The 12,527-nt window shown below is 54.1% G+C and overlaps 1 protein-coding gene across 5 annotated transcripts in view; it reads right to left on the minus strand.

The window, feature by feature from the left end:
- Nucleotides 1-12,527, minus strand: part of HNF4A (hepatocyte nuclear factor 4 alpha) — a 32,923-nt gene that overhangs the window by 16,698 nt on the left and 3,698 nt on the right. For 2 of the 5 annotated variants that reach the window (XM_082644809.1, XM_082644810.1), the window contains exons 1-3: nt 11,038-11,210; nt 6,777-6,951; nt 5,561-5,655 (exon numbers count right to left, since the gene is read on the minus strand). In XM_082644809.1, the coding sequence (XP_082500935.1) occupies nt 5,561-5,655; nt 6,777-6,951; nt 11,038-11,152 (385 nt within the window). In that variant the 5' untranslated portion in view covers nt 11,153-11,210. Of the gene's footprint in view, nt 1-5,560; nt 5,656-6,776; nt 6,952-11,037; nt 11,212-12,527 lie in introns of those variants that run through there. The other 3 variants (XM_082644808.1, XM_082644811.1, XM_082644812.1) reach the window with 3 other exon arrangements.

A 12,527-nucleotide genomic window follows, 5' to 3' on the forward strand; every position in this document is an offset into this window, starting at 1 on the left:
AAGGGGAGGTGGCTGAACCCAGAGGGAAGGACTGCAAGGCTGGCCTGGAACAAAGGAAACAGGGTTGGAGGTGGGAGTTGCGGGGGGGCTGGGGAGTGTCCAGCGGGCAGAGCCCAGATCAGCATGTGGGAATGCGGGGAGATGGGTCTTGGCCCAGCTTGTGGGAGAACTTGCCAAGTGCCACAACTGCCCCACACACAGCTGGGTGGCTGTAGGAGTGACCCAGCCATCACTGGAGGCATGCAAGGTCGTGATGACTTGGCAGAGGGCTGAAGGTGGGTCTTGAACTTTGAAGAGGGGATCTGTCTAGCTGACAGGCTTTCAAGCGCTGTTTTGAAAAAGGGTCCCTTTCTTTCCAGACGAAAGTGTATAAAACAAGCAAAATGAATTGCTCTGGGTGATGGAGATGGTCAGGGATTCCTGAGTGTGGAGGCAAAAGGCCTGGACAAGGGGATCTGGAGGCCCCACCTACCCTGGTGGTCTCAGTCATCAGCAGGAAGTGCATGTGCTCTAGACAAACCTCTCAGGAGCAGCTCGGGAAAGCTCTGGCTCCCTCCTGACCGACTGCGGGGCTCCCTGCCAGGAACTCAAGAGTCCCAGGGCCTCCGTCCACCAGGGCCTCATAACCCCCGGGTGTCCCCATCCTGGCCTAAGATGTAAGGTGGTCCTTCTGCTGCCCTGGCCTGGCCCTTGGATTCCGGGAGGCCTCACGGTGGAATGTTTTTGAAGCTGGAAGGAGGGAGCACGAGGCGGCAGGAGACCTGGGTTCCTGTCGGGATTCATCCCTCACTCTCCATTGCTGGTGGGGGTCACATCCTCTCTCTGGGCCTCGGTTTCCCCATCTATAAGCTTTTCCCTCCAAACCTGCTCCTCGGCATCTTTCCCATCCCAGGAACAGGCAGTTTCATTCTTCCTCCCAGCCTGGGAGTCTCACTATATGCCTTTTTTCTCACTACCCCGTCGGCTCACACTCCAAATTCCATCAGAAAGCTTTGCAAGATCCATCTGCGGCTCCCACTCTGGGCTGGGCCCTGGGGTAGTTCAGACCCTCCTCACTGGTCACTTTGCTTCTGGCAAAGGGATCCCCTAAAACCCAACTCAGGTCATATCCCTCCACTGCTCAAAACCAGGACCTCCCCATCATACCCAGAGTAAAGAGACAATTCCTCACGATGGTCCTGTCTCTCCCATCTCGCTTTTATTCTCTTTGCCTGTCAAACCTGCCTCCCCGCTGTTCTGGGACTCACTCGGCCACTCTCCCTCAAAGCCTTCCCGCTGCTGTTCCCACTGCCTGGAATTCTCTTCCCCCTGCAGCTAAGCTGCTTCTTCTTAATTTACTCATGTCTTTGTGCAAATATCACCATCTCAGAGACACCTGCTCTGACCATCCTGTCTGATGTGGTATCTCTCCCGCAGGCTCTGCCCTTTCTCCAGCCTTATTTTTCTTCTTGGGACTTACTCTCTGTTTCTTTCTTCACTCTCTGTCTCTCTAAGAGAAGAAAAGCTCCAGAAAGCCAGAACATAATCCCTATTGTCCACTGCTGTAGCCCCAACAAGTAGAACAGAGCCTGGCGCACAGTAGGTGCTCAATAAATATCTGTTGAGCGGCTGAAAAAAGGTGCAGGATGAGACAAGCTCTGATTCTTGGGCACATCCTATGCCCCGTTTCTCAATGGAACGTTGACATTCCCGCTATTCAACTCTCTCCTGATTTCACACATTGTTGAAATCAGAGAATGAAAGTCAGATAGTGTACAGGGAGCCCAGGAATTTAGTGGGATATGATAGAGGTCCCAAGGTAAGAAATCTCATCTCCCCAGACCCACCATCCTGGACGGACGCCAGCTCCCAGCACCGCTCCCCTGCCCGAGTCCCGCCCCACCTGCAACACCCCTCCCATGGCTACCAGCCCGCACCCACCAGGGCGCCAAGTGGCGGCCTAAGAAAAGGGCTGCTGTCAGCAGCTGGGGATTGGGCTCCTCAAGGTTAGGCCGGTGTTATCAGTGCCCGGCGCGAGCTCAGTCACGGAATGATGTTTTCCACATGTTTGCTCAGTATTAGCAGGGTCGGGGACCTAAGGTAACTTCTATTGAATATTAACCGGCCCGGGCAGAGGCGGAGAGGAGGACCAGCCTGTCTTCCGAGAGAACCCCTGAGTCGGGGCGTAGGGGGCTGCTGGGCCGGGGTTCCCAGGAAGGGCCTATCAGACGTCCCCTGGCCTACCGCCAGCTTGCACCTCCTGCACCCCGGGCTCTGCGTCCTGGGCTGGATTTCCAACGCCAGGAGTCAGACATTTGTCCTGGGTCTGCCAGCAGGGGCCCAGGCAGGTGTTGGTTTAGAGGAAGAAATTTGAGACCGGCTGTTGAGCCCACTGATTCCCCAGATTTCTTCCCAGAGTCTTTGTTCTTTCAGGGAACACACTTCTGACCACCGTGGAATAGCCTCTGGCCAAACTTATAAGACTTTGAGATTTAGAGCCCTTCCCTGTGGTTGAGAGGAAGTTTCAGGAATCTAGACCGAGAAGGTACCTCCCAAGGCCATCACTACTAGTTTTCATCCAGGGACCTTGGTGTCTGCTCAGCTCTGGGGAGCCTGAGCTCTAGTCCTGCCTTCCCCCACCCCCGACCCAATCACATCACCTCTCTGGCCTCAACTTCCGCATCTGTAAAATGGGGAGGGGGTAGATCTGATGACCTCGTATACACCTGACTGGTCTATAAATGCTACGTTTGCGGCCCATACCTTCCTGTCCTCAGGGCCAACTTTTTTTTTTTTTTTTTTTGCGGTATGCGGGCCTCTCACTGTTGTGGCCTCTCCTGTTGCGGAGCACAGGCTCCGGACGCGCAGGCTCAGCGGCCATGGCTCATGGGCCCAGCCGCTCCACGGCATGTGGGATCTTCCCGGACTGGGGCACGAACCCGTGTCCCCTGCATCGGCAGGCAGACTCTCAACCACTGCACCACCAGGGAAGCCTCCCAGGGACAACTTTTGAGTTTTAATCCCCGGATCTTCCTAAGGCCATCAAGGAAGGGGGATAGAAACTGTTCCCAACTCTCCTGACCACTGGGGCTTCCACCCAGAATCTCTCTTGGCTTTGAGAACCTCCCACCAGGCCGAGGAGGGGTGTTGGGACTATAAGACTTAGGTAGAGCTAGTAATGTCCTGACTTCCCAGAACTTGACCACAGTGGCAATGGAACACATTGCTACCCTGGCCTGTTCTCAAAGCAACCAAGCAACTGCGTGTGTCATGATCTCCTGGTTAACCCAAGCATGTAAATAAGCACCAACCTTTACTAGCTCACACTCCCTTGCTATCGGTCGATCCTCCTATCCTCCTGGAGTAACGCCACTCTCTCCAAGACAAGAAGCCATTGGCTGTTCTCAAGGCTAAGCTAAGGCTGAATGGCCGGGGGCCCTCCCTCCCCTTCCAGGAGCCAGGATCCGAGCCTGCTGCCTCTGTGGCAGCTCAGTGGGAGGATCAGGGGACAAACACACACGTCCTGGTGGGCCGTATGTACTTGTACAGGTAGATCAGTGGGCGTAAAGCTAGACTCACAGAGATGCAAGGTTTCATTATCCACCCCTGTCATTTTATAGATGCGAACACTGGAGCCCAGATGGGGCAGAAACTTCCTCGAAGTGACACGTGAAAGTGACTCTGAATATTTAACAAGAGACATCTGTAAAGACCATCCAGAGGCAGGACCAGGCTACCTACAGCCTAGGAAGGTAGCCATCTGCTCAGGTGAGCTGCCAACCTTTCTCCCATCTGCCTGTCACAAGGCCTGGAATTTTAACATGAGAGATTCATTCTCTCAAAGCTAAAATCTTAGGCTGTCGGGGTGATAGAATCACTGGCTCTTAGAGCCCTAGACCGTTTGGCTCTTAGACTATAGCTCTCAATCTTTTTCTTGCCTCCAGCTGTTCATACATGCCTCATATTCCCATTCATAACATTTCTTTCTTTTTTTTTTTTTGGCCACGCTGCGCAGCGTGTGGGATCTTAGTTCCCCGACCAGGGATCGAACCTGCGCCCCTGCCCTGGAAGCATGGAGTCTTAACCACTAGACCACCAGGGCAGTCCCCCATTCATAACATTTCTCATTCCACAAAGGCGTTCTCAAGTTCAAGGTGAGAGTGGCTCAATCCCATTGATAACTGGGTAGGGGAGAGCAGGGGGGCATCTGCCTTTTGAAAAAGGCCCTCCCCGACTTTGAGGATAACTGAGGTCTGGATGAAAGAATTGTGTTGCTGCGAGCCAGAACGGACCTTGGAGACCACGCACTCGTTCATGAGGATCACAGGCCCAGGTTTCCCAGCGCAGGGCTAGTGAACTCTAAGGGCTCTGTAGGGATGAGACCCAGAAGATGTTTCCCAGGGAGGGAGAAGAGAAAACAGGGGCTCAGAGGTAGAGTCGGGGAGGGGAGACAAGCAAAGCCAAGTTCCTGTCTTTCTCAGCCTGCCCGGGGAAGGCTGGGTCCCAGGATCCTTTTGCGGGGTAGGGTGGGGTGGGGTGTGTGTGTTTGTACAGAACTAGACCAAGGGTTTTGGCTGCTGTGCCACAGCTGCGGCTGGAAGTGAAGGTCTGGGAGCCAGTCCCAGGGCTGGGAAAAGTGAGTTGGGCAGAGAAGGAGACAAAGAGATTTGAAAATGAGCTCAAGTTACCCAGAGAAGTGGTTAAAAGATGTTTGCCTCCTGAGCTTAGGCTGAAAAACTTTTAAACATTCCTGGGGTCTGGAGGGCACAGTAGGCAGCACTGAGGTATCGTCCAAGCAGCAATGAACTCGGGTCCAAAGCTCTGGGTTCAAACCTCAGAGCTTGTCTGACCAGCTGCGGGGCCTTGGGCAAGTTGCTGAACCATCCTGGGCCTCAGTTCCCTCGTCCATGAAAAGCAGGAAGGATAATAGTGCCACACAGGGCTGTCATGAGAATGAAAGGAACTATCAACTGTGGAAACGCCCAGCCAGGGGACTGGTATCTGCTGGTGGCAGGAGGCCAGGGAGACCCGAATAAACATTGTGCCCCAGCGTTCCCATCCTCCTCCACCCAGGATGAGTCTGGGGCCTTGTTCCCTTTCCTAGAACGGGAGGGCGCTGGGTCACCTGATGCCTAAGAAGGAAGATTAAGAAACTGCTTGGGGAGGAAGCTCAGGTATAGAACTCTCCCACCCCCGCCCCCATTCCCATTTGCTGAGTCTGGGTGGTGGGTCCATGGATGTTCGTAGTGTCATTCTCTACACTTTTCCTAATGTTTGAAATAGTATATTAAGAAAAAACACCCAACTTGGCTTCCTTGTACTGGTAAAGGCAGGCAGGGGTGGTGGCGCTGGGAACCTGAGTAGCTGAAAGTGGGAGCTTATCTCTTGGAATCTTTCTCAAGACCAAGCCCAGCCCCTCCCTATGATCAGATTTTCAGGCCCTCCCTCCTCTCAGCCATTAGCCAGTCACCCTGGGGCCTGTCACCGAGTCATAAAGTTGTGGCCGCAGTTGTAAATGGCTGCCGGGAGCTTGTGGGTGCAGGTGGGACAGTGGGGTGGCAGGGGGAGGGTCGAGGCTCACCTTCCTTCTTCATGCCAGCCCGGAAGCACTTCTTGAGCCTGCAGTAGCGGCACTGGTTCCTCTTGTCCTTGTCCACCACGCACTGCCGGCTAAATCTGGGGAGGGCTTTGGATGGTTGGGTAGAGAAGAGACAGCCTTCCCCCTCCCAGGTCTGAACCAGGATCCTGGCCATCTGGTTGACCTCCAGCCTCTTTGTTCAAACCTTTCATCCCAGGAGTTCTTCTGCTAACCAACCAGGAGCTGGAAAGGCCCTATGGACTCTCTGAGAGCCCAACCCTGTCCCGCTAAACATGGGGAAACTGAGGGGGAAACTGAGGCTCAGAGAGGTGACACATGGCCTCAGATCACTCAGCTGCAAGTACAAGGCACTGCTGTTTCCAGCATATCCTATAAAATCCCAGAGCCCAGAGTGGGCTCCTGATTGTGGATCAGTGTCAATACTTGGTCCACATAAGCCACATTCTGGGTGGGGATATGGAATAGAGGCAGTACCCACAGTGGTTATGGGTGGGACCCTGAGTGTCAATCTGGGCTCTGACATTGATTCAAGCTGGGTGACTTTGGGCAAATTCCTAGTCCTCTCCAAGCCACAGCTTCCTCATCTATAAAATGAGAATTAATAGTAACGACCACAGAGGGGTGTTGACAGGTGACAATGAGATAATTACCTTAATGGGGCTCAGCACACAATCTGTTCATAGTAAGGGCTCGTAACTGACAGCTACCATTATTTTATTATTGCTGTTACCCAGAATGTGAGATTCTTTGAAGGAGGGATCTCCAAGGCCTTGAGAGAGGTGGAAAGGCCAGGGCCAATACCCTATTTGCCCCAGAAAAAGCACCAGGTTGGGGGATGGTCCTCATCCTCTGAGGCTTCAGGGTAGGCTTGATCCTAAACCAAGCAAATGGGTCCCCATTTGCTAAATGGGAAAAATAACAATGAGCTTCTGGGAACAGTTAATACAGGCAAAGACTTAGTATGGTGCCTGGCACATAGTAAGTACTCAATAAATGTCAGTCAATGGCTTTATGATCAATAAATGAAGTTTCTAGAATAGATGTTCCCATCTGGATCTGCAAGGACTGAGAAATCAGAGGAGGCTTGAAGGGGTTGAAGGACAGATGCCTCTGGGACCTATTCAGAGAGAGGACAGACCCAGGGGGACATTAGCCCAAGTGTACCCATTTCCCAGCTGGAGAAATCAAGCTTCCTCACCTGCAGGAGTACATGTGGTTCTTTCTTACACTCCTCCGGAAGAAGCCCTTGCAGCCGTCACAGCTTGAGGCACCATAGTGTTTGCCTGTGGCCCGGTCCCCACAGATGGCACACAGGGCGCTGACACCCAGGCTGTTGGGTGCGTTGAGGTTGGCACCTTCTGCTGGGGATGTGTCTGCACCACAAAAGAAAAGTGAGGACACAGGAGGGGCAGAAAGTCACCTCCCGGAGGCCCTGCTCTCCTGGTGGTTTAGATTCAGAAACCGATATGAGCATTGTGGGGATCTCCCCAGGGCTTCAGCCTCAGCTACACCCAGGTGCTGTTATACTCCCTCCAAGAACTTGGGCAAGTTCCTCGCCATTTTGGAACCCCCATTTTGCATCTATAACTTAGGGATGGTTGTGGCACTGAATTCACAGAGTTGTCTGCAAAGGTCTGTTCCTCCCCATCGTGGAGTCCGTAGCCCCAGCTTTTCTCTGGGAAGGAACAGAAATCTGGCTGTCTCCTAGGATGCATCCAACCCTTGTAGACCCTGATTGGCTGGGTGGAGGGGACCGTGGGAGGGGCAAATATTCCCCCAGCATCTGCCCAGAACCAGGTCCTGTTCCTCATTCCTCACTGAGTGAACAAGTCTGGGTGGCTCAGCTTGGTACCCAGGGGCCCTGAAACTCTCCCAGGGAACAGGAAGACATACATCAAGGACAGTGGCTCGTTTGCCCTCCTGGGAGGATCATGGCAAGGATCTGAGCACCTCATAGCAAAAGCGACTGCATCTATGGAAATGTGAAGAGGGGAATAAGAGGCAGGTGGCTGGGGTCCTGGGTACTAGCACTGCTACCAACTTGCTTGTGGCCTTGGGACAAGCTCCTTTTCCTTGCTTCAATTTCCCCTGGGCCTCAGTTTCCCTAACTGCAAAGAGGGGCCGTTTGACTGGTCCAGTTGTTTTCAATTTTTTTTAAGTTTCAGCAGCTGAACCCTCTTTTTTGTAAGCAAATCTTCCACCAAGGATAGACCTCTTAGAGAAGATGACAAACACTATCGACCATCTCCCCAGAAAAATGCCTACATACACACATCACACAAAGTCATACACACACGTGTTTTCATAGAAACCCTGAATCCAATCTTGAATTCCCAGGGAACATCTAGCTAAGAACTGGAGAGGGATACAGTGCTGTAGTTAAGAGCACAACCTCTATAGCTCTTCTGCCAAGTTTAAATCCTAGCTTGCCCACCTCTTAGCCGTGTGACCTTGGCTGCATTAATTTACTTCGCCGTGCCTTCATTTCGTCACGTGTAAAATGGGGAACATGATAATCCCTAGGTCTGTTATGAAGATTCAGTGAATCAATATATGTGAAGTGCTTGCACATAACGAGCACTATATCAGTGTTGCTGAAATGAAAACTTTTCTGCAGAAGAAAACTCTGGGAGCAGATAACTTCCAGCCTCCAAGCACAAGCAGACATCTCATTGCTGCTGTGGCCTAGCTGAACATCACCTAGACTCCCGAGGGTGCCCAGGAGCGCGGCCCCCTCCACTTGGTGAATTATTCCTGGAGGTGGGGATAATTGTTAAGCTGTGTTGGTGCCCTTTCTCCCTCAGCCTTGCCTCCTCCAACCCCCAGGAGAGCTGACCCCACAACTCAGGCGGAGGCTGGGGGAAGGGGCTCCCATATCCTGGGCAGGATAGGCTGGGTGATGCCAAGTATATAAGCCCACTCCCGGGGTCAGCTGATGGCTCCCATTCTCCAGGTGAGAACATCAAGGCTCGGAGAGGACAGGACTTGCCCAGAGTCATCACATTGCTGTTAAGTAGAGGAACCAGATTTATGGTCCAGGTGTGAGGGCCAGTGCTGTCCTTACTGGGGTGTCTGCTGGGGCCTCTGATAAACAAGGACTTCTGCCACTTCTGAATCAAGAGTGGCAGGCAGGTAGGGAGCTACCTTTGGAGCCTTCAAGCCTCCAGCCCAGGATGTATGCAAAAGATAACCCCAACTCTCAGCCCACTTCAAACTCCAAGGGAGAACGTAGACTCTTCTTAGGGATGCTCAGAGTTCCTGAGACGACTTATGCGGGGCCAGGACCAGTTACCAGTGCTAAGCACTCAGGTGCCTTTTTTTTTTTTTTTTTTGCAGTACTGTTGTGGCCTCTCCCATTGTGGAGCACAGGCTCCAGACGCGCAGGCTCAGCGGCCATGGCTCATGGGCCCAGCCACTCCGCGGCATGTGGGATCTTCCCGGACCGGGACACGAACCCACGTCCCCTGCATCTGCAGGTGGACTCTCAACCACTGCGCCACCAGGGAAGCCCCAGGTGCCTTATCTTACTGGATCCTCTGGTTAGCCCTGGGAGGCAGGCGCTATGATTTACTCCCACTTTACAGATGAGAAAACTGAGGCTCAGAGAGGAAAATGGCTTGGCAAGTTCACACAGGTAAGAAGGATTTATGCCAGAATTTGAGCCCCGATCTTTCTGGCTCCAGAGCTGGAGGCTGTCCTGTCTTCAGAACAGCCGGTAAGGAGCCTGGCCTCTGTCTCAGGAACACACAGTTCTCGGGAGCTGGAGATATGCGCTTTGAAGGGGTGATGGGGGCAGCCCAGGGCTGGGCAGTGACCAGGTGTGGTAGCACACACTATCCCTCTGGGGTCACACAGACCCTGCCTAGTGCAGCAACTTCTTGTTTACCATTTCCTGTGTGTTTTCCCCTCAGTTCCCTCACGTGATCCCCGGACACTCTTAAAAGCCAGCCGGCCAGCAGGCCTCAGGTGACCAAGCCCATTTTGTAAAATATACAGACGCCAGGAGAGGGGAGGTGACGTGCCCAAGGTCACACAGTGAGTGAATGGTAGGGGGAGGCGAGCAGCTGGTAAGACTGACCATGGCAGTGCCCACTGACCACGGGCAGGGCAGATACCTCTCTCTGGCTGAGCTGAGCTGACCCAAGTTCTACAGACCTCAGCTGAAGCCATGGAGCCATGGAAGGAAGGCAGGTGGAAGGCCAGCCTCGGCCAGCTGCCCCCTCTCCTCTGAGGCTGGCCTTCGACCAGTCAGGTCCCGGCACCCTGGCTTCCAGGCCTCCTCCCTTCCCCCATCTCTTTGTACAGGAGACCCCCCCACACCTTCAAATGTGCTCTAGGTGATATGGGAGCACATGTATAAACCTGGGGAGAGACACACAGGCAACACAATCTGCTCTGAGACAAATGGACCTGTTGCTGATGTGAATCGCATTTGTCGAATGGCAATCCTGCACATCACGTGTACACAATCACATGTGCTCTGGACCCCCAAGGGCAGGGATGCACACACATACACAAGCAGGTATAAACAGGGGCATGAGACAGGATGCCCAAACGGGACATACACCCAGGAAGCTCGGGGCACACAAACCAATCCACATCCACAGACCACGTGTGCAAACATCCACAGACACATGTACACACACTCATCACCGCTCACGGACATAAGCAAGACAAACACAGGCATCCCTAGAGACACCAACAAACACAGACCCACTCAGTGAACAAATGCAACTAGAAATAAGACACAGGACACGCACACACAGACAGGCGAACACAAACATGCAAGTGGATTCCCGGAAACACGTTTGCAACACACTGCCACCTGCCCACACGCGTACACGGAAACTCATGCACGCACGCCAAGAGGAGGTCACTATCGCACACCAGTGTGCATGCACACGGCACACGCACTGCTGATCCGCGTCTCATTTAGCAAAATCTCCCTGAGAACTCCATTTTCTCTAAGTGGGGTGTTCACCCCAGGAAAGTCCCAAAGGTGCCCTGAAACACAGCTGTGCCTCCATCCACCATCCCCAGGGACAGGACATACCTTTCCATCTCTCTGGACCTAGGCCCAAGCGGTTCAAGAAGGGACCATGTTGGACCAGTTACTGGAGCTGGACGCCAAGAGGAAGCTCCCATCAAGTCCCCGCTCCCAGTGACACGCTGAGCGGGGACAGCTTTGGTAACAGGGGCCACAGGGGCCTGGCAGGAATACCTGGGACCTAATTTTGCTGAAGATTTGCCTTTGCAGCACACCCCCCCAACCCAGAATACCTCTGGTCACTGTACCTGGGCACATCTGCTTCACCTGGCAACACCTGTGCTCTCACCTATGGGACCAACGTGCTAGTCTATCATTCTCCCAGGCCCAAATTGAGGGCTGAAGACTCGCTCCCGTACGTGGGCACACCTTCCCCCAACTGGCACACCTGGGCACAGCTGCCCCCACCTACCATTGCCCATCGTCAACACCTGCACATTCTCAAACTCCAGGGTGGTGTAGGCTGGGTCCAGCGCAGCACTGTAGTCGGCCATGTCCATGTCGACAAGGGTTTTGGAGAGGCGCATCCTCCCCTCTTCACACCTCGGCCACCTGCCCTGCCCAGGATGCCCACCCCGAAAGGCTCTGGGCCGAGCCCCAGCCCCCGCCCTCCGCCCTCCCACCGCCTCCTCCCAGGTGCCCTCTCTGCCTTCCTGCGTTTCAAACCGTCCTCTGGGAGGATCTGCCGGGAGTCTTGGCCTAGCCTCTGCAAAGGGGTGGAGGCTCTGCCGGGGAGGGTTGGGGGTTAATGGTTAATCGGCTCCCCCACTGGTGGACCGGCTGGGCGGGGCCACAGGGATTTGGTTGTTTGTTGGTTTCTGGCTGACCCCCCGGAGTGCTATTACAACGGATGGGGCCCCAACTCCCCAGTATTGTGTTATCAATTCTGTAAGATGGGCACACTAATTCACCAGCCTCCATCTGACCCTGACTCAGCCACCCTCCAAGTCACTGTCACCCCGAGTCAGGCTGATACGCTCACATATACCCTGGGACACTGACAGCCCACGTCCAAGATGCCCTAATTCAGTAACTTCCCCAGCCATTGACTTCGACCCTCAATGCTCTTGCAGAGATAAAGCTGCCTCATGGCTCATGAATCAGAAACATGAATCCCAGGCCCCAGATACCAATCTTCTAGATCCTCATTCTGGGAGCTCCCTTCCAGTTTCCTGCCTCCCCTGGGAGCAGGAAGGACTGAGAGGCCCACACTGCTGTCTGGGTCCCCCGCCCTGCTCCCCAGGACCCCGCTCTGGCCACCACCAGCCCTCACAGGGGGCTGCTCAGTCTGTCACAGCTGCTCAGGCCCAGACAGGCTCCATCTCCCAGGTCCCCGTCACCTCCCCCTGTTGCCCTCCCCCGTGCCTCCCCCTCCCCTTGGGGAACAGGCAGAGACAAGGCTTACAGCCCCACAGACCTGGATTAACATTCAGGCGCCTACCACCTACTAATCGTGACTTTGGGTAAATGATTCTCCTCTCTGAGCCTCAGTTTCCTCTTCTAGAAAATACATAATCAACTTCAAAGGGTGGTCTGAGCATTAAATGAGATGGCATTAGGAAAACACCAAGCGGTGCCCAGCAAGCGTCCATCCCCTCTCCTCCTGCCCGCCTTGGCCTCCCTTTCGTATCTCCTTTGTTTCTCTCCACCCACCTCCTCCCTCTAGAGTGGGCTTCATGGGTGAGCCACCTGAGCAGTGCACAGAGCTCCACTCTCAGGCTCCCGTGTTTGGTTGAATGCTCGGCTGTTCTGAACAAGGGGCCCCGCATTTTCGTTTGGGACCGGGCCCTGATAATCATGTGGCCGGTGCCACCTGCCTTCAACTCATGGCTCACTCTTTTCTTCTACACCCCCAGCCCTCATTGCCCACCACGCAGACACTTTCATGGGCTCCCAGACTAC

The sequence above is a fragment of the Mesoplodon mirus genome (assembly GCF_964341445.2).
Source record: "Mesoplodon mirus genome assembly, chromosome: 15".
Lineage (NCBI taxonomy): Eukaryota > Metazoa > Chordata > Mammalia > Artiodactyla > Ziphiidae > Mesoplodon > Mesoplodon mirus.